Genomic DNA, 21,491 nt, shown 5'->3' with positions numbered 1-21,491 from the left:
TCTTTCCCTCAACCCTTAACCCTAATTTTCCAGAGAAGCACTAGAAAAGGTCACGAAACATTGCACAGACAATGTACATGCATTAGAGCACGCTGACCACAGACCAGCCAAGGTTAGGGAAAAGCAGACAAAGCTTCACACAGACAGTATTTCACCCAAGCCAAGTCTGTTGGTAGCTGCAACTTTCCCTTTGCAGCCTGAATTACACCACAGCTTTATGCTTTTTCTTTCTCTGTATCCTACCCCTAATATTTTTTTGTGGAACCATAGACAAGGACCCCCTCAGCTGCTGCTGCTCAGAAGAAATACTGCTCTCAGGCCAAGTCTTTTGGCAATAAGTGCATTAGGGTTGGGTTTTAGAGGAAGAAACCAGAGCTGCAGTTAGAGGGGGCTAGAAAGTTTGCTTTGGAGAAGTCATTAATCTGTGCAGTGGCTGCAGAACTTGTCCATGGCTTAGAAAAGGAAATTAGTGATAGGGTTCACAGAAGGAGGAAGCTAAGAGCTATCTTTGGAATGGGGCTGGAAAGGGACTGTCAAAGGCAAATTTGAGCTGCTGACAGTTCTGGGCTTGCAGAAGTCTTTCATCTGGACATCTGCTGGGGGGCCTTGGTGAAGTCTCCCCTTAGGAAAATTACCACCAGGACTTTCACAGCTAAGCTGGCGAGAGACATAGCAGATACACCTACTCCAGTCTCCCAGGGCTAAACAGGGCAGACTGGGGAGGCAGTGTCCTGCTAGGTCTGTAAAACTCATCTCATTTCAGCTAGGTCTCAGAAGGCCTTGTAAAACTGATGTAGTAAAATGTCCCTGAAACTACCAGGATATGACAGCATCTCCAGGCTGGACAGGGACTGTGCTGCCTTGCAAGGAAAAGCTAAATTTGGAGCCAGTCACACACAGCCTCATCCGCTGGCTCCTCAAGGCACAGGCCTGCTTTTAATCACCAGGGCCTGCAGCCCAGACTGAACTTGGCAGCACTTCACTCCATTTGATGATCCTGCTGGAAGACATTAAAATCTCTCTCTTCATTCAGAAGAAGGGGAGCCAGTGCCATCCAGTCACACTCCCAGGCAGAGTTAGGCTGGAAATACAGCCAAAAGCTACTAGCAACCCAAGGGTTAACTTTCCTTGTCATATCTTTATCTATAGCTAGGCCCTTTTCTTTGGTTTCAAAGCAGAAAAAAAAACCCAACAAAAAACCCCAGCATGCCTGGGACTACATCCTTAATCTAAGAAAGATTCAAGAGATACTAAAAAAGGGGCTAGCAGAGCTACAGAATTTCTTTCCTCTACTCCAACAAGCTGTCTCTGTTCTTTAAAGATTTAGGTGGCTCTTTGTGGAAAAAGCAAGCCAGGAATGATGTACTGACTAAGACACAGACAGGCTCTCTGTCCTGGCCTGAATAGCTCACCCACCAGCTCCAGGCATACAAAGCCTATATATTCAGCTATGCTGTCCAGACATGCAGTGGGCAGGAAAATATATACTCCCTGTTCATTTTTCCTCATCAGAGCTCTGATTTCAACCAAAATAAAGACAGAGATAATAAAGTCAGTTCTTGAGTAAATTTTTCTTTATGGGAAGAACTGAGGACTCCGTATGTGCTTAAAGTGGGAAAAGTCCAGACACACCTACGTTAGCTGTATGTACAGCTTAGTACACACACGTTAAAAGATGTGCAGGAAGATAACCAGGCACACACCTGGATGGTGCTGTACAGCAGTACGTACACCCGCGCATGCATGTGGTGCCTCACAGACAGGCAGTTTATGGATGTGAAGATTGTGTACGTGCTCACCTGCACAGGTAAGTGTATGCTTTTACCTTCCCACATTCATGCTTAGGCTCCCATTTATCTGTCCCTCTCACACATGAAAGCATTGAGGAAAAAAAATCATGGGCAGACATTCAGAAATGCATATGCTTCCACAACACAAAACACACACAAACCTATAAGTCTTGTTTCCCTTCCCCTAGCCCACCCAAGCACACACTATTACTGTGAATTACTGCATCAGCAACTGAAAAAGGAGTTCCACATTAGCAGTACAAACCTAAGAAAAGACAGTCCCTAACAACTAAATGGTGCAGCCAGACAAAGCATGCAAGAATAGGGGGAAAGAAAGGAAGTGACAGATAAGTAGGAATCAAGAGAAACTGATGAAGTAGCTTTCCCAAGATCACACAAATGGGTCTGTGGTAGAACTTGGTGTCTTCTGACCCCATTCCCCACAAAGAGCAGTCTCCATATACCAGGAGCTAATCCACATACACCCATTTAAATATTCAATGTAAAAGCAAACAGAACTCCCCAAAATTGTTTTCAAATGCTAGCTTGGCATCCAGTAGTAATTTTGGCCGTAGACTGGGAGCTTGCCACTCTTTCCCTCTTTATAAAGCCGGCTCCTTTTTAAGATTCTTAGCTTCTATCTGAGGCTAAACTCAAATATCTGCTTTTCCTCTAGGAAAATAAAACCATAACAAACCTAAACTCTGCAAAACCATCTCATACCTCTCGTTCTTGTGCAGCACTCCGCTACATGACAGGCGCTGAGCTTCAAGCAGAAACCAGGCAGTGTCAGACAGCAGGAGCGGCAGAGAAAGAAAGTCCTGACTTCAGGCATCAGACACATTCTGAGTCCCAGCACTGGCAGCTTTCCATTCACCCAGCATTACAGAGGGGAGAGCAGCCGATCTGCCCTGAGAGATAATCTCAGCAGCACATCTGGTCTTAGCTCCGCAACTCGGCATTAATTATGACTTGTGCAGAAAGCATTTGAAATATCCAATGAGATGCAGAGCTCCCCGGCTCCCTCTACACGGAGAAGGAGAGAGGAGAAAGACAGACAGGTAGGGTCTTGCCCACCCTCGAAGCGGCCGCCAATGTAAACAGCAGCTAAGTATGGGTCACAAGTTTTAACAAAGGCATCCCCCATCGGCTCTGTAATATATTCATGCTCTAATTGCTTGTCAGATCTATTCTAGATAGATGGAAAAGCTGAGCAACAGTTGCTGTCTGCACGCCACACTCTGGATCCCTTCCTGGTACAGGCAATGCTGGTTGTGCTGCAGGCAACCTGATGCCCTGCTCTGGCCTCAGATCTGTTCGCAAAGCACCAGAAGCAGAAACCTTGTTTTGGAGGGGAATATCCCCCTGCCCCCCACCCCAGCCTTAGTGTGCTCTGGGAGTACCTCCAGAGCTTTGGGACACGTTAGAAAGTTTTATGAAGCTTAGGAGAAGCTACAGTCTTTGACCTGTGCAGCCTTTTTGTGTTTACAGCCTCTACTTTACCCCTTTACAGAGAAGTTTCCTCATGATGAATAGATCAGCTGGGTAACTGGTAGGGGAAGGAATTACAAGCTCCTTACATGTGAATCAATCCCCACAACTTACTTGCAGGAAAATATTTACCCCCTTGACTCCTGCTCTCAGGCTAAGAAGCCTGTAGTTTGCAAAAAAGCTTATCATGCAATGCCCCATGCAGTTATATAGAAGTCAGCCCTATCCTATTTACAAAATGCACTCATGTGACTGCAGACTTGCAGCAGTCACCGCCCAAAACTTTTGTCCAAAGCTTCCGGTGAATTTTATCATGTCTGTCTAAATTCACCTCCCTCTGCAGGAAAAAGAAAAAATGTTATCCTCCTGTGCAGCTGCTCTTCTGCTTCTTTTATAAAAAAACATGCCTGTGGTCACCACAGATAGACCACACTCATTTGAACTTAGTGGCTCACCACCTTCTTAGTTATACTGTGGTTCAGTTTGAACACACAGGTCAAAGAAGATATTTTGTGAGGCAGTGTCGTCTCACAACCTGGGAAACCAGAGGTCAAACTCTGTCTCTACATTCTCTGTATTAATCAGTAGCTCCTGAAGAAATTACTGTCTCTTACTACAGGTGAAGGCAGGACTAAGAGCAAAAGCTCCAGTTCTTGAATAACAAGGCAGTAAGGTATTCCTTAGCCATTCACAGAATACCTTTTGTAGCAAGGTATTGTACAACTAGACACCAGAAGCCCAGACAATACACTAAACAGTGTTTAAAGCCCACTAAAGAATATTGGAAAGCAATGGAGATCCTTAAACAGAAGATACAAATGAGATCCTGGGTATTCACCCTTCTATTTAATCTCTCTTCCTTTGTGGTGAACAGAACAGGCTGAAGATTACGGAGAGAGTGCCTATGGTGCTAAGTGGTGAGCAGGACCAATCCTCTTCTGAAAGGCTGAGACACCATCAGGATTTTTGGCACTATTTCCTGGAACTATGCCTCAAAATGTGTCACATCTGCTAATAACATTACAGAGCGTGCGACTCTCAAAGTTTGGGATAGGAGCCCAGGAGATAGCAAATGCAGACTTTTATTCTTCCATTCACTTCTCCATGTCTGTTTTCCATCTCTCAAAACACAGGAACAAGGAGGTATCCATTGGCATAGAAAGTCATGTTGTTTAACATGGATATTGTTATACCCAAAGTATAATTAACCCATGAATTTCACAGCTTCTCTGTGGCCAAGGACACAGCATGACTCAAAGCATGATTAGACTTCAGCATAGCTTGTAATACCACAAGCTGTATGAGAGATGATGAAGATAATGTAAACTCTTCTCCAAAGAAAGAAAACAGCTCCCTGGTGAGAATAAGAAGCAGAAGGAGCACATGTCTGCCCACATGAGCATCACAACTAATGCATAAAATGGCAGCTGCTTCTCTATTGTTCCCTGCACATGGTAACTCTACAGCTACAGGTATCCTGTGAGAAGAATGCAACACTGAGCTTCATATCTACACACTCCACATTTATTACCTCCCTCCTTATATGAAACAATTCTCAATGCCTTTTGAAATGTTGTGTTAAAAAATTGTGACATAGACCACAGAATACAATGAGACTAAAATAAAAATCAATACACACACATATATGTATATATATATTTGACTTCTGTGTTTCGAATTTCCAGGTCACAGTTGAATCCTGATTTCTCTGTTAACTGCATTTCTCAAAAATGAAATCTGAGATTCACACATAATCACTGGATCACAGGGGCTGCAAACTGCAGAAGTATACTTGATACTGCAAGAATAGCAATAAAATCCAGAGAGTGGGCCACAGTGCATATAAACTACCATCAAAATTTTCACCTGGAGAGCTTCCCATACACATGTGCCAAGGAGAGAAGCGGTAATGGAGACTGAACTCCCTCTTTCCATATTGGTGTGAATTTGCTTAACTGTAGAAAAGTTTACCACTGGGTGGTTCTTATTTTCTAAAGAATTTAGGATTATAAAACAGTTTAGCAAGTAAATCTCTCATGAACTTGCTGCTGGGGAGCTGGAGGCATTTTCTTTCCTGATACCTTTGTATGGAGAAAGCGCTCATGAGCTAGTACCACCAGTTATTCTGCTGCAGGTACCAGAATGGGGAAGAAAGCACCCAGTCTGTACATGTCACTACAAGCTTTGAGACTGGCTGGGAAGTTCACTACAGCTCACACCACCTCTGAAAATCTAGGCATGTCTCAGGCTTGGCATCTAACTCAGGTCAAATTCAGTCTTGAATCTGGTTGCAACAGACAAGAATGGTGAACCCACATGAACTCGGAAAATATTCCTCCTCGTCTCTGATTGTGAGCAAACTTGTTGGCTTGTACAGCTCTAGCAAGTGCCCATAGGGTATAGGTATTTTTAGACACTGGCTTACATAGAGTAATAACTAATACAAAGGTATACTCAAGCAGACCTGTCTGAGAGAGCTCAGATCTAGGAAACTGCCTCATCTATTTGTACAGAAAGAGACCTGTATCCAAGTTAGAAGCAGAGATGAAGTTCCCTGATTTTCAAGTAAACTGAGCCTTGTACAGACTCATTTTTTAACCCAGGCAAACATGGGCACTTGAACATCCCTGTATCTGTTGAAAGCTGGCAGTAAAGTTGCTACAGTTCATCAGTAACAAGGGCTGAACCCAGCAGGGAAGACTTCAACAGTATGTCCCCTGTACAGAAAATTTCCCTTCCAGATTCCTACCTCTCCAAACAGTTTGGACAGATTCTTCTCTGAATAAAATAATGTCCTCACACCCCTCCCATGCTGTGGGCTGGGGTCTCAGCCTTTGCTGGTAAGATGAAATCTTTTGAGAATAAACAGGCTCCTGCTGATAAAAAAGTTCTAACTGATAAAAAGTTCACCCTGGGTTAAAAGGTTAGAAAATAGGTATGTTCATCCTTCTGTCACAGTAGATTCTACCTAACCTATGTAAGAAGTCTTCCCATCTCTCTAAATATGTCAGGAAAGGAACTGACTGAGCAGCACTCTAAATTACCCTGCCATGGACTCTGACCACTTTATGCTTTAAAATGAGATTCTAACTGTTTGTTCGCAGAGAAAAAGATGACAAACAGACTGAAACATCACTTAACCACAGCATTCAGAATGCAGAGCCAAACGCCTGTGTTTATTGGTCTGTTTCTCTCTAAACAAAGGCAAGAAACATTTAGAGAACAAAACATCAAGAGCAACAAAAAAATGGCTTTTAGCAAGCAGTGATCTGGACAAATGTGCCCTGGAAAACTTCTTCCTCCCCACAACATAAGAACATCTTTTACAGAACTTTTTCTTTACTCTTGCATGTGTCTGTCTTCATTTAATAGATAGCTTCCATAGACTGAACTGAAGCTATGTCAGAAAGCATCTGACCAGCAGATCCTCTCTTTCCAGTGTGCTGCACGTTGATGCCCCCACTGCACAGAAAAGTTTTACAAAAGTTCTGGGTGTTAGTAACTAAGAGAGTTATGACATAGTATAATTGTTGCAAACAGCATTTCACCTCCAGAGAAGGATGGGAATTCCAGCTGCGGGTTCAAATGCAAGGATCTTGGAGTCTAAATGCTGTTGCTGATCCTTGTCTCAGGTACAGAATGAAACAAGTAATTTTCATGATTTCTGGCCATGCTGAAAACCTGACAGAGTCTGCAATCTAGATTCACAACCAAAATGTAGAAGACCAGCCCTTTTATCCATTCAGAAAACCAAACAAGCTTATGCCCTCAAGTCTCCCCATATCCCAAGCCCAAGAGACTGATAATCCATGTACAATCAGTCACTGAGAAGCAGATGGGAACAACATAGAATACATGGATGCTTATCCAAATCAAACTTCGTCATAAATACCTCTGTCAGCCTGTAACTTGCAACTGTAAAACTCACTACCAGATAAATTGTATACGGTTTCACTCTGTTGCTTCCTCAGACTCATTCAGTGATGAAAATCTGTTAACACACATCTGTTAATTCCTGCACATTTACCTTCAGCCGCCACTATACAGCTAAAATCCTCAGTCTATATGAAGCACCTTCACCAGTCAAGCATACGGTTGGGGATATAACATACCTAAGTTCTAGCAAAAGCTGAACCTGACTAGTTGTGCTTGGGGAAGGGATGGCATTTAGCTCCAATTTGTAAAAATGGATAAAACATCTCAGTAAATCAGCTAGCCTCTCAGGAACACTTCTGGAAAAGGTTAACAGCTGAATGTTCCCTTCCCTGACCTGCAACTCTGAAGGCAGGAAAGGGAAATTGCATGACCGATTACATGATGATGGAGCAACTGTGGGGGCTAGAAGGGTAACATTTAGAAAGGAAATAGGAAAAGAGAGACAAAGTGAATTTCTTTTTTTTCAGCTCCTAAATGGTTAAAATTGCAACCTGCAAGGAGTAGGCTACCAGTCCCCTTCAGTAAGCACACATCCTCATAACATTCATCAAAGGACTAATACAGAGAAATTAAAATACTTGCCTGCGAGCTGAGAAACACCACAGGAGCATATTTGTCCCATTAATCATATGCTGCCAGGACATGCAGTAAGAAACATCAGTGTTTTAAAGACTGTCAGCTTTCAAACATCAAGCATGAATCTAATGATTACAAGAACGATCTCACTGAGAAACCGCCAGTGCAGAAGGTGGTACCGGTCATACTATGTGCTACAGGCAGTAGCCACCAGCAATGTAACAAATACACAGCCACTGTTAGATCTCCATGGCACTTCTTGCTGAAGAGAACAGGAAAACAATCTGCTATCGAAGCAAATCCAAGCTCCACCATATTTTATCTGAAAGTGGATTACTCTTAGCAATACAAGTTGTATGACACTAATGACTCCCTCCAGAACTCTTTCTTTGATATCCCAGGTGGACTTACCTTCTATGAAGCCATCTAATTCTATTTTGAATCCATTTATTCTTTTTGTTTCCATATCTTGTGACATTGAGTTTCATAATTTAATTGTGCACTGCATTAAACACTTTTTCTCTTGGTTCAAACCTAATGTTTGTGCACTGTTCAAATCCTTCATATATTTGTAATTTTATCCATCAGACCTTCCTGAAATCTTCTCTTTTCCAAGACCCTTTTTAAAGTTTGGGGTGTTTTTTTTGTTTTGGTTTTTGTTTGTTGGCTTTTTTTTAAAGAAAGGGCTTAAATTGAGTAGATTTTCCATCTCAATTCCCTATACAACCTCTGGAATACAAGACTAATTCAGGGCAGAACTTGTATTAAAAATTCTGCCCTGAACTTGAAAAACCATGCCTAGCACAAGTTTCATCCAAATAGAAACATTCCCACGTGAAATTTCATTTTATCAAACCAGCATTTCCCCATCAAAAGGACAATTCATGAAGCAAATCCCATGAAAAGCTTTACCCTGCTCACTTGCAAATATAACAGAAGTAATTTCTACTTGTATTTTTTCCTGTATCTGCTGCCTAGTTGGGCAGAGGCACTGAGAAGGATTCTTGCTCAGCTGCCTGTCATTCCCCAGCTCTGGATGCCTGCTGTTTGTCTGTTAGTGTGGACAGTCCTGGGCACCAAAGTGCTACAAATTCATTCAGCTGATGCCAAACTGCATCATCACTCAGAAGCCACTGGAACTAAACTGGTTAATGACAACTAGAGATACGGCGTTGCAACGCAGAACTCATGCTCCTGCCTGGGGTTTTTAAAACCAGCAGCAAGGGACTTGCCTCTCTGACAAGCCCTTACACAACACCCTGAGAATACCCCATTTCTGTGCTGCCATGAGCAGGCTACTGCATGGTTTCCACTCAGAGCCCAGATAAGCTTGGGCACTGGTACTGGATGTCACTTAAAGCCTTTAATCAGCAGCTTTAAAGATGAAATGTATGCAAGGAGTGAACTAAAGTGACGTGAAGGTTAGGAATTTCACATAGAAGTAGAACAGCCATCTGACTTCTAAAGGTAGGATCTTCAAAAGTTAGTAAGGAATACCTCTTGCCCTTGACATGCTTTAGTTTTACACCATTCCATCAAGTATTTATACAACACTGATAAGATCCACTCTGAAACTTCTCCAGGCTAAACAATCCCAGCCTTCTCAGCTTCTCTTGGTATTTCACTTGCCACAATCCTTTAATCATTTTAGTGGGCTTTTGCTGGAACCACTCCAGTAAGCCCACGTCCTTCTTGTCCTGAGGAGCCAAGAATTGGGCAACATGCTCCAGATGTAGTCTCATGAGTGCTGAAGGGAAGGCTTACCTCCCCCAACCTGCTGGCAATGCTCTTCCTAATGTGGCCCAGGAATCTGTTGGCATTCTTTGCCATGAGGGTGCACTGCTGGCTCATGTTCAACTTGTCCAACAGCATCCCAGATGCCTCTCTGAAAAGCTGCTTTCCAGCTGGTCAGCTCCCAGTATATACTGGGAGAGAAGAGGGGTTCAGGAGATTTCATTTCAAGGATTGCTTCCTCCAAGCTCAAGAAAGTCTTCCCCCATGTGCACCTGCAAGGTGGTAGGAGGCGTGCATGGATGAAGAAGGTTGCTTATGTTTGTCCTTACCCAGGTACAGGACTTTGCCTTCCTCTCTGTTGAACTTCATGGGGTTTCTGTCTACTCATTTCTCCAGCCATTAAGGCCCCTCTGAATGATGGCACAACCATCTGCTGCACCAACCATTAGTCCCAATATCATCTGCGAGATTGCTGAGGGTGTATTATGTCCCATTATCCAGGACATTAACGAAGCTGTTAAAGAGTACTCACCCCAATATCAGCCCCTGGGGTGTACCACTAAAGACTGGCCTTCAGATAGACTTTGGGCTGCTGATCACAATCCTTTGAGAGCAGCAGTTTAGCCAGTTTTCAATACACCTTAATGTCTATTTATCTAATCTGTACTTTATGAATTTTTAAATGAGGATATTACAGGAGACAGTGCTAAAAGCCTTGCTAAAGTCAAGACAAACAATAATCGCTGCTGTTCTCTCATCCACCACTTCACTGTAAAAAGCTGCCAGGCTGGTCAAACATGACTCCACCTTCATAAATCCATGCTGACTACTCCCAGTCACCCTTTTTCACTTTAATATGTTTGGAAATGATTACTGGGTTTGTTTGCTCTGTCACCTTCCCAGCAACAGAGGTGAGGCTGACCAGTCTGTAGTTCCTTAGGTGCTCCTGCCTGCCTTTGAATATGAGTCTTCAGGGACTTCCGCTATCACCATGTGTGTTCAAAGATTATCAAGAGCGGCCTCACACATTGGCCAGCTCCCTCAGCACTTACGGATGCATCCCAGCAGGTCCCATGGACTTGGGTATATCCATTTTCTTTAAATGTTTCTTATCCTGATTGTCCTTTATTCAGGAGAGGTATTTCTAGCTCTAGGCTTTCCCACTGACATCAGGGGCTAGGGAATGATGAAGTCAAATCTTACCAGTAAAGTCTGATGTGAAGAAGGCATTGAGTACCTTGACCTTCTTTACGTCTTTGTCATCAGGTCTCCTGTTTTTTTCAGTAGTGTGACCATATTTTCCCTGGTCTTTGAGTTTTTGTTGATATGCCTGAAGCAGTCTTTCTTGTTGCCTTTGACAGCCTCCACCAGATTCAACTCCAGAGGGGCTTTAGCTCCCACTTCTCGCATGGTTTTTTGTTTTGGTTTTTTTTTTTTTTTTTTAGGTATGAACTTTGAGCAACTTTTAGGTATGAAAAGAGCTACTTTTCATCCATGCAGGCCTTCTGCCAGCTTTACTGGTTTCCTGCACATGGGGGAGGACTGTTATTGAGCTCGGAGGAAGGAATTCTTGAAAGGAGATCTTCTGGAGCCTTCTCTCCAGGACCACGTCCCATGGGATTCTTTCAAGCATATTCCTAAGAAGGCCAAAGTCTGCTCTCCTGACGTCCATGTTTGACATCCTTCTATTTGTCTTGTTGAACAATGCTTTCAAAGTAGTTCTTTCACAGATAGTCATTGTGACCTCAGGCAAGTTTCTTGATTTCTCAATACCTCAGATTCCTCCTTTACAAAAAAAAAACAAAACGTGGATTACCTCAAGGCTGCGTCATGATGGCAAAATATTTTGGTCATAAAGCAGTAATAGAAGCCCCAGGTATACCTGACAGAGATAAGTTAGAAAAAGATAATTGAATCAGATCTCAGAAACAGATCTTTAAACTTTCTCTGTTGTAAGCAGTTTTAGCAGCAAGATCCACTCCCAACTTACTTTAATTCTACTTAGGGTCTCCACTTCTGTATCCACGAGTTTACACTCTGTGATATCTTTGCTTGGGGTAAGGTTAACAAGCACCTCCTCACAGATGATTCATGCATCCCCTCGTCCTGGACACATATCTAAACTCATAACCCCCATCATCTTTCTCTTCCTGTGGTTGGTCCCATCTCCCAGCACGAAACAATACTGAAGAGCAAACACTGATAAGCTGCATCAGGCGCCAGCTGTCTCTGTGCCGAGATAATGGCACATATCAGGCACAACAAACACCCACCATCACTCCCCACACACATGTGGGAGTCTGCACAAGGGAAGTGCACCCTGCCACTGAGTGAAGGGGCTGCTCTTGGTGTGGTCACGAATCCTACTTGAGTTTCTCACTCTGGGGGAGCCCTCTGGCAAGACACGGAGCAGAAACCTCCTCCCTGCCTTCGTACTGGGCAGGTAACAGAAGCCATCTCCCTCTTCTTCGTTGCTGTGGTATCTTAGCATCTTAAATTCACTGATACAATTCTATCCTCATGATGGTCTTACTGGAAAATCCCCATCTTACAGGTGGAGAAATTAAACCTCAGATTCCCAAGACTTAACATCATATCCTAGCTCCTAAACAGTCTGGCATCCTGGTAGACATGCAACTAATACCAATATCTGACCCTTCGAAACAGTCATGTTTTGCTCTCATGCAGATGTTATCTGAAAGACAACTACCCATCTAAAACAGGATTCCTAATTAGGCTTATGTAGGGCTATTCTTCCAGTACCCATATTATCATTGAGTCAGGTATTAAATAACACCTCAGAGACTTGTCCCCTAGAGTTTGCAGCTCTCCCGAATATAAGACATGGTCTGCACAGGGCCCTGGTTGCCAGCAAAAACATTCTGTGCATTGTTTTGCTAGCAGAAAAAGAAAGAATACAGACATCATGTTTTATATAAATGGAGAAGAGGGCTGGAATCAATACCGTGTAGAGTGGCTTCATCAGCGGACATTTCTTCAGAGCCAACCAGTTCAACAGTGACTATTCTTCCTGAATGAAGAAACCACTCGTGGAGCTCTTGAAGCACAATTTGTTTGTCACAGGGTAAAACTCCCTGCGTTTGCTTAAGGGAAGCACATCCCTTCCAACTTCTTCACCTCCCCTCCACCACAAGGAGCTGATGAAAGCTTGGGATGAGGAGGAGAAATTAGGATAAAGTAATGGAGAAACAAAGCAGCTGTGACATGCATTTCTGGCAAAGGAGCAAGGAACTGCTCATGGCAAGAAAGAATATGTAAGCAGAAGAAACTATAACACAAGATTAACACAGAATGATTTTGTCCCCATGCAGTGCTGGTGACAGTGCTAGGCTGTGAGAGTTATGCCACTGAGTTTTCAACTCAGGCACCAAAATAACTCAGCTTTTGTACCTTGTGGCCAAAAATTCAGCCCTAGACACACTATGTTTTACATCTGATGCAAGACAAAAATGAGGAAGGCATGCCAACTGAGAGGTGAGCAGATAGAAAGTGGTTTCCTTAAGGTAGTTGTATTTCTTCAGAGTAGAAGTACAGCTCCTGTACACGTAGAGTGAGAAATTACATCCTCTCCCCCCCACTACCCCAAACACTTTCAGTGCATCCACCTTCAGAGGACACTGAAAGGCTCATTCTCACCCAAGCCTATCGCCACAAACCCTTTGCATTTAGCACTATGTCACTGCTACAAGCACTCTGTATTAAAAAGCAGCTGCAGAACAGCACGACTGTAGGGCATAGAGGGACTCTCCACATAAACTTCCACTGGTGAAAACTCTGGACAAAATTCTTTCATCATGGAGGTGAGAAGGGTCATGGGGAACATTTTTAATCACCCTCTGTCACAGTGGCCTGACAAAAGTGAGTTTCGGAGCAATTATGACAAACTCTGCTCTTAAAGGCATAATCAAAACATACAGAGTACTCTCAAGTCTGAGTTTACAAAATCTTCTGCTCTGAATGAGAGGGACCAGTCTCAAGAATTCAGGAGCCTGAAACCCAGGAAAACTTGTTAGAAATTATTTTCCCTATAAACAAGACAGCTCTTCTTCAAAAGATTTAGGAACTCTAGGATTTTATTTTAAGGCCACATTTGAAGTGTATTTCAAAGCACACATTCCATATGGCTTTTGAGCATGAATGTGTATCCTGTTAATAATTTGGGATCCTCAGCAGCTTTGAGGAGTTTTCTGTTTTATTTTGAGAAGCCTTTGCTGTTCACCTTTAAACACAGTTCATGTGCCCGTATCAACACGTAAGGAGATACCCTCAACCTTTTTATGTTTTTTCAGTACATCAGGAAAGATTAAAGTGTGGCTAAGCCTCCCCTTTTATCTTGGCATGATTCATTTTTACACCATATCAATCTTCTCCAGGGCTGGATATTTACATATTAATAATGAAGCCTGCTTTTTAATTCCTTCCCTTACCCCTTTAGCTTCATATATTAAAATGTGTCGATAGATAAGACTTGGCTCTCAAATTAGTGGTGGTAGCACAGCAGAGTTCAAATTATTCAATTAAAACACAGAGACAGCTATGTTTATTGTCCTCCCACATTTGAGCTAAGCTGGGATTTCACTCAGAGAAAATTGTCCTGCTCTAATTCTGACAGGAGGAGGAGTAGGTTTGACCATTTCCCCAAACTGACTAAAACCATTTGGAAAAAATGGTTTGAACATCTTAACTATTTTCTAGTTACTGACATTCCTGTAAACACTTTGTGATGTGCAAAGAGACTGAGGATGCAGCTCCATGGTTTCATAGAATAGTTTGGGTTGGAAGGGACCTTAAAGACCATCCAGTTCCAACTCCTCTGCCATGGACAGGGACACATTCCACTTAGACCAGACTGCTCAAAGCCCTGTCCATCCTGGCCTTGAACACTTCCATAGATGGGGCAGCCACAGCTTCTCTGGGCAACCTGTGCCAGCACCTCACCACTCTCATAGTGAAGAATTTTTTCCTAATATCTCATCTAAATCTCCCCTCTGTCGGTTTAAATCTATTCCCCCTTGTAACAGCAAACCCTTGTAAAAAGACCCACTCCAGATTTCCTGTAGGTCCTTTTTAGGTACTGGAAAGCTGCTGTAAGGTCTCCCTGGAGCCTTCCTTTCTCTAGGCTGAAGAAGCCCAACTCTCTCAGCCTATCTTCTCCAGCACACTGTTCATCTTTATGGCCTCCTTTGGACTTCCTTGAGCAGGTTCAGGTCCTTTTTGCATTTGGGGACCCAGAGCTGAATGCAGTACTGCAGGTGGGGTCTCCTGAGAGCAGAATAGAGCCAATTAATGTGTGGTTTGCAGTCAGAATGAACAAGCATGCCCTCTTCCACCCCATCATCTCTCCCCACTGTCCTCATTGTGTTGGAAATAGTCCTGCAGTGCATGGTTAACAGGGCCAGGGAGCCAATCCATCTACAAACTAAACTCCCCCCACCCCTTATTATTTCCACAAGGTCCTTTCCTACTGCACAGCTGCATAACCGCTAGCACTAGTAGAATGAAATGTGGGAACATGTGGTTGCAAGGTGGAGAAAAGATGAATCCTGACAGCAGCTAGCACTTCAGTCAGAGAAGTGATGAAACCAGAGAGTAAGAATCTGTTCATGCAGCTTGGACTATATAGCAGACATAGCCAAACTAGCTTTCGACTGATGCATTTAAGCAGCAAGCTCAGGCCATGCTGACCACCCAGGGTGTGCCCATGTTCTTAGGTAGATTTTTTCTACAGATAGAGGAAAAGTAGCAATATACAATTGCAATTCTTTCCAACTCTGCAAATGCCATCGTTTCTCTTCTACAGGACTTAAGCCAACTCTCACCAACAGCCGGAGCAGCCTTTACATTGACATTGATGGGACCAGATCAAAACTGCAGCATGTGAAAACAGCAACAAACAGCAGATGCTGTATTCCCCCCTGCACTGCCTAGCTCCCACATTCTCACAATTTCATTCTGTATTCTTTGGTACCTTGCAAAGCCCCTGTTTCCTGGAATCAAATATAGGAGTAAGTTTCCATTTAAAGGAAAATCAAATTGTTATCTGACAGCTGCAGGGAAGTTTAAAGGTATAGAAAAAGAGCAGATTAATCAAGACAATACTGTCCCCATAAAGAAACAGACATCAAAAAAGTAATCCATCCCTACCTTCACGCTGTTCTTGTAGTTTTGTTTTTAAAATCTTAGGATTTTTAATTATTTAATATTTTAATACTTTAGAAATAATGCCTGCTTTAGAACTATTCCAAGAGATTGACAAAACATGAACACTAACAAAAAAGAAGCCAAATTTGCACTGATACTAGCAGTGCTGACAACATCATGCCCTAGAGAATGATGCTGTTGCTGGAATGTGTACTATTTGTCATGACTGTCTTCTTCTTCCTCACAGTATTTATTTGATGCACACATCAAAGCTGTAAAATACTGTAAGGTCCACTACACATGGCCACAGAAATACTTTCTCTAAGATTCTAAGACTTCTGATGGAGTGCAAGGCCCTGAACTGAGCTCAGAGCCTAAAAGACCTTTCACTGTGGACTCAACTTCAGAAGTAAAGCAAAACAAACACATACTCATTTTTGAGAAGAAATCCTGGTTGATCAGTTTCTACTAGTGAAAAGGGCTGGTTCTGCCCACAGAACAAAAGCATCACATGCAACCTCTGAGAATCAGGTACAAGCTGCCTTTTGTACATACACCCTTTCTGCTAAGTGAAAGAAGGACCTAGGAAAAATAATTACGTCATCAATAGAGATTTTATCTCCTCCAGACAAACCAAATCAGAGACTCAAAATCATAAGAGTCACTTAAATGGAAAACAAAACAAAACAAACCCAAGCCAAACAAAAAAACCAACAAAAAACCACAACCAAGATAAAAGTTACTAACAAACACTGGGTCTTCTTAGTGACCTTGTGGCATTTTGGCCTCCCTCAATTGCACCAAGGTCACTTTTTTCCCTCCCTAGATCCAGGAAAACTAGTAACTTCATTTCAGCAGAAGTAATTGTGTTACCTAACCTTTATCTGGCATGGTTTTATTTGTATCTCTCAAAAGAGGTCGATGTCACTATCTGCAGCTGATAGCACTATTTGCATGAACTCCATGAGCAGCACACAAGTCACTTCAAAGCATGGAGTGTCCAGTACCAAGACAGTAGCTACTGTCACCAATAGTGTACCCAGAAGAAAACACACATGAACCCTTCTATGCTAAACCACAAAAACACCTCGTATCTAATCTACTGACTTGACAACTTGAAGATTGTGGTACAGTATCAACACTGAGAGTCTGGATTTTTTTGTACAGTTTAACTACAGGAATTGTCAACAGCTGTATTATCTTACAGGTGTTCACTCAGCCTGACCCTACTGTTCTTCTTCAGGCTACAGCCTACTGAAGCCAGTGGAAGCTCTGTCTTCTTAACTGAGCTCTACATTTGCTAGATGAAAAATTTTGCTGCCTCTGGCTGTACAAAGAATAAAGATGGGCATCTGCCCTTGTGGTAGAAAGTTGAGATAACTGGGCACACTCCTTTATGTCCATAAGGTTAAGAAAGGTCCACAGCATAGTTCATAATGAGCTGTAAAAAAACTCAGTACTGACAATAGTGGTATGTTTATTATCACCATCCCATTTCTGAGTCAGTTATATAGTCTGAATGTGCCCTCCCTTCCCATTTCCTTCCATCCCCTTTGGCAAAAAAACCCAACACAACGCCCTTGCTGCAAAACGCTTCAGACAATCAAGAGCTTATCTAGGCATCTCAGTGATTTTAAAGTGTTACACATATCCTAGTATCACAAGAATATGTTTTACCTTGAGGCAAATGTTTTAATTTATGTGCATGTGAGCTATTTGCAATACCTCCACCAAATGGAGCCCATATAACCCGTCGGATGGCTTTCACCCAATCTTCCATTTCATTCTGTGAATTAGCCATAAGCAGGAAAGCCTCATGATTGACAGGCATCTTTTCCCGGTCTCCTGCCCCACCTGAAAGACAAAATACAAATCTCTTTTAACATCTAGTTCAGAAGAGAGCAACCAGTGTTTAAAACCACCAAAAGTCTGGGTCAAAATGATCAAATTGTTGTTTTAAACAAGCAGTTTACACAGTTCCTGCTTATGTGCTGCAGCATCCACAAAGCACAGGTTGGTAGAAGATTAAAGCAGAAGTGCAAAACATGCGTTTTCCAGTGTGGGAACCTGGTGATGTTGTACCTGCTTGTCCCAGCAATAAGCAAAGTAAAAGCACAGACTGTAAGACCCCACTGGAAGAGTATGAAATGAATTCCACATACCTACACGGAGATATTGAGAAATTATTACTCAAAAGGAGGACTAAATGAATTGCAAAACAGTTTAGTGCTTGGGATGCAGAAGTCACAAGATCATCCACTTCTCCCAAGTCCCTGGGATTTCTAGTCTCAATATGAAAAAAAAAACCAACCCCTTCATTCTGCTTTTGGGTCCAGTTCAGAAGGAGCATTTTCAACAGGAGTTAAAACTTGAGCATGTGAACCTGACTCTCCCAGTTGAAATAACTTTAGGAGCTATTACTGTTGGCATGCAATAGCTCAGGAAAGTACTGACCAGAATATCAAATACAGAGAATATCAAATGCATTTAAACTCTCATATGCATCTGTCACTTGTGGATACGCCAAGAAACATTTTCACCCTTCTCCCATTTTCATTTTAGGTCAGCACCCAACTTCAGTGAGTTTAAATCTTCCTCTTGCCTCTTGTTTTATCTTCCAGAACTGAATACAAACTAAGAGGGACCACATAAACAAATAAAAGCTTTATTGAAGCAGCCTCTGTATAAAAAGGCTACTGATCTTGTCCAACACAGCAGCTGCATCACTAGTAGCCTGGAGCTTCTCCATCACCATGGAAACTGACTTTGGCTTTGCTATGGAGATAACATCTCTGCTGTTGTATCACTGTCATTTCCATGCTTACATGGCTTTCAGTACCTACTGTCAAGCTAAAGCTGCCAGCCTGTGCTGAGCAGCTGAGATTGCCTGTCTATGGAATTGAGAGATAAGAGCAGGACGAAGGTATATGGTGGTTTCTGCAGAACTGATTTAGCGTACACATAATGTGTTCTGGAAAGGAGCAAGCTGGGAGCTACCTGCAAGCCAAGGAAGTACTTTTCCTTGCTATTGTTTCCTGGCCTAGACACACTTAAGGATCATACACTGATTTGCAAAGCAAAACGTGTAAGCTGAGATGCGTTGGGAAGGATTTGGTAGCTCTTGAGAAGCACTTCACTGAACTGGGAACCTGAGGCAGTCTTTCAGTAATGAAGAGAGACAACAGCCACCTGGGACTAAGCATGCAGGTTAAGAAACAAAAGCCATAATGTTTTTTCCCTTCAGGTATCCAAATTCTGATTCTTTCCTCATAGCATTCTCTTAGACAGTCTTCCAATTTGAGTTTACTGAATTATTCATATTCCTTAAGATATATGAAGCAGAACAGCTCCCTCCCTATCTCAAGGCTAGGATGCCAGCATCTGAATAGATCAATGTGCCACCATAGTCCACTTCAAGGAGGACATACTTCATCCTTTGCATACAGAACTGTCAGAGCAGGAAATTACAGTCTGTGAAACTCCTGTCACTGTTTAATTCTTTTACTAACATACTCAGTCTCATGGGGAAAGCAGCGGTCATGAGGTCTAATTCTTGTACTTCACCTGGCAGACCTATTCTCATGCCTTTTCACAAGAAATATCTTTTCAGGAGACATATTAGCAAGAAAAAGACTTCAAAATCCTCAGCACACATCAGAAACGGCTTCAGGATCTGGTATGGAGCATTTTCAACAGTGGTAGATAGATAGCCTTGAGCTCAAGCTAGATCTTCAAAGGAATCATAGAATCAAGCAGGTTGGAAAAGATCTTTAAGTCTTTTATGGCTTAAGTAACCATTACCCCAAGACTGCCAAGTCCACCACTAAACCATGTCACTGAGGTCCTCATCTACATGGGTTTGAAATGCTTCCAGGGATGGTGATTCCACCACTTCCCTGGGCAGCCTGTTACAATACCTGATTACCCTCTCTGTGAAGAAATTTTTCCTAATATCCGATCTTAACCTCCCCTGCCACAGCTTGAGGCTGTTTCTTCTTGTCTTACCAAATGAAACAGTCTCAAAAACCCTCATGTACTGTATAGGTCACACCACCAACAACTGAACTTAAGCAAAGTAAACACAGATCCTGTTCTTTAAATATAAAGGTACCCAGCTGAAATCCTGCCCACCCAAGCCAGAAAAGCTTGGGTAGGCAAAAGAGAGATCAGAAGCTTAGTTTCAAATTATTTGCAGACTGCAAAGTTAGTCAGAACAGCTGAATCAACCCATACAAAAATTGCTAAATGAAGCATAATAAGCAGAGAATGATGAAGAGGATTTTTTACTGGACTTCTGCAGCAGCAGTGTCTCAGCATCTTCCCACTGAATCACTGTACCACGGGGACCTGACTACAACTCCCCTTCCCTTAAGATGTTACTTTGGGCCAGCCAGCTGCCTTCTAAATCTTGGTGAACATTTAGGGGAAAAAAAACCATTTATACTTCTATTTAAGTCTGTAGAAAGTAAAAACAGGATGAGAACAAAAGATTCCTGTACATGCTAGACTTGAGACTTTGTCAAAAACTCCATACAGTTCCTCTGTGGTTGGCTTTCCCCACTGGAACTTTAAATAGGAGCAAGGTCATGACCCTACAAGCTGCCTGTGGGAGAGTCAGTAGTGACTAGTCACAGAAGTACAAGCAAATGAAGACAACTCCACACACACAGGCTAGCTTAGAAACAAGAATGCACTTCAGAATTGCTTCTTAAAGAAAGCTTCATGTGTTAACATGACATGACTATGCAGACCCCCCTATAAACCACATAAAAAACCCCAACATTTTATTTATGTTCCTTTCCACACATGGCTGGCTCCTTTCACCACGTCCTTGAGGCAACAAGCAGAACTAGAGTTCCCTGAAAGACAGTTAAGATATGACTCTTTACACTGTTGTGACATTCAACAGGTCTTGAGTCTTAGTCATCACAAGAACGAGAAATGACTACATTCAAACACTTAAAAATTCTGAAAACAAACAAGGAAACAATGCCATATACACCATCTTCAGAAGTCCAGAATCTTACTTGAAGTTCACAGATGTTTCATTTTCTGAGTTTAGATCCAAACGAGGATCTTGTTATGGGTTTCAGATTTGACTTGCAATGCAACTCTGCACCAGTTCAAACACCCTAGTCTTCAGGAATTGTTTTGGGAAAACAACTGTAAACTTTCCTGCCTAGAAACACTTGAATATGGAACTTTAGTTTTGCCTTTCACAGCAGGATGAAGTTTGCATTCAGATACTGCAATCAACTCTCTTCTCTGCTACTAATGGAGCTGCAGCCCTTACTTGGCTTGCTGTCAGACTCTAATCGTGAAGTGCACAAGTGCTACTTCTACTGTGTGAATCAAACAGGGCTCTGGCTACTCAGCACTGTGATAGAGACACACATTGCTAGTGGTTCTAGACACAGACATGGGCTTTTCATTCCTTGAACAGAACTTCTCACCCATCTTTAATCAAGCTTCCATAAAAACAAGACTGGCCTTCAGAGACCAACTCAGGATTGCCATGGGAAACATTCCAGTCCTTCTGCTCAAAGCTACTTTAATCTCCAGACCAAAGGAAAAATGAAACTGTCTGCAAACAGAGTGCAAGCACCTCGACAGATGTAGGAGGCTTAGCTTTGGGGATGAATAGTCCATCTACTTCAGCATTAACCTATGAGCAGGGGATCCTGCATTGAATCACCTGCTCTGCTGCAGATTTTCAGTGCACATTGGACAAGATGTACTGGATTCCATCCCAATCCATAAAGCAAGTTAGCAGCACTACCTGACTCCCTCCCAGACGCACAG

General features: G+C 42.5%; 1 protein-coding gene across 1 annotated transcript in view; it reads right to left on the bottom strand.

The window, feature by feature from the left end:
• Nucleotides 1–17,559, bottom strand: part of ARHGAP22 (Rho GTPase activating protein 22) — a 39,492-nt gene extending 21,933 nt beyond the window's left edge. Inside the window, exon 1 of the mRNA XM_010009774.1 lies at nucleotides 17,415–17,559. Within this exon, the coding sequence (XP_010008076.1) occupies nucleotides 17,415–17,520 (106 nt within the window). The 5' untranslated portion in view covers nucleotides 17,521–17,559. The remainder of the gene's footprint in view (nucleotides 1–17,414) is intronic.
• Nucleotides 17,560–21,491: the final 3,932 nt, after the last annotated feature.

The sequence above is a fragment of the Nestor notabilis genome, unplaced genomic scaffold (genome assembly GCF_000696875.1).
Source record: "Nestor notabilis isolate BGI_N333 unplaced genomic scaffold, ASM69687v1 scaffold2292, whole genome shotgun sequence".
NCBI classification, from domain to species: domain Eukaryota; kingdom Metazoa; phylum Chordata; class Aves; order Psittaciformes; family Psittacidae; genus Nestor; species Nestor notabilis.
The sequence above is the reverse complement of the archived record's forward strand: the minus strand, read 5'-3'. Positions and strand labels throughout refer to the sequence as shown.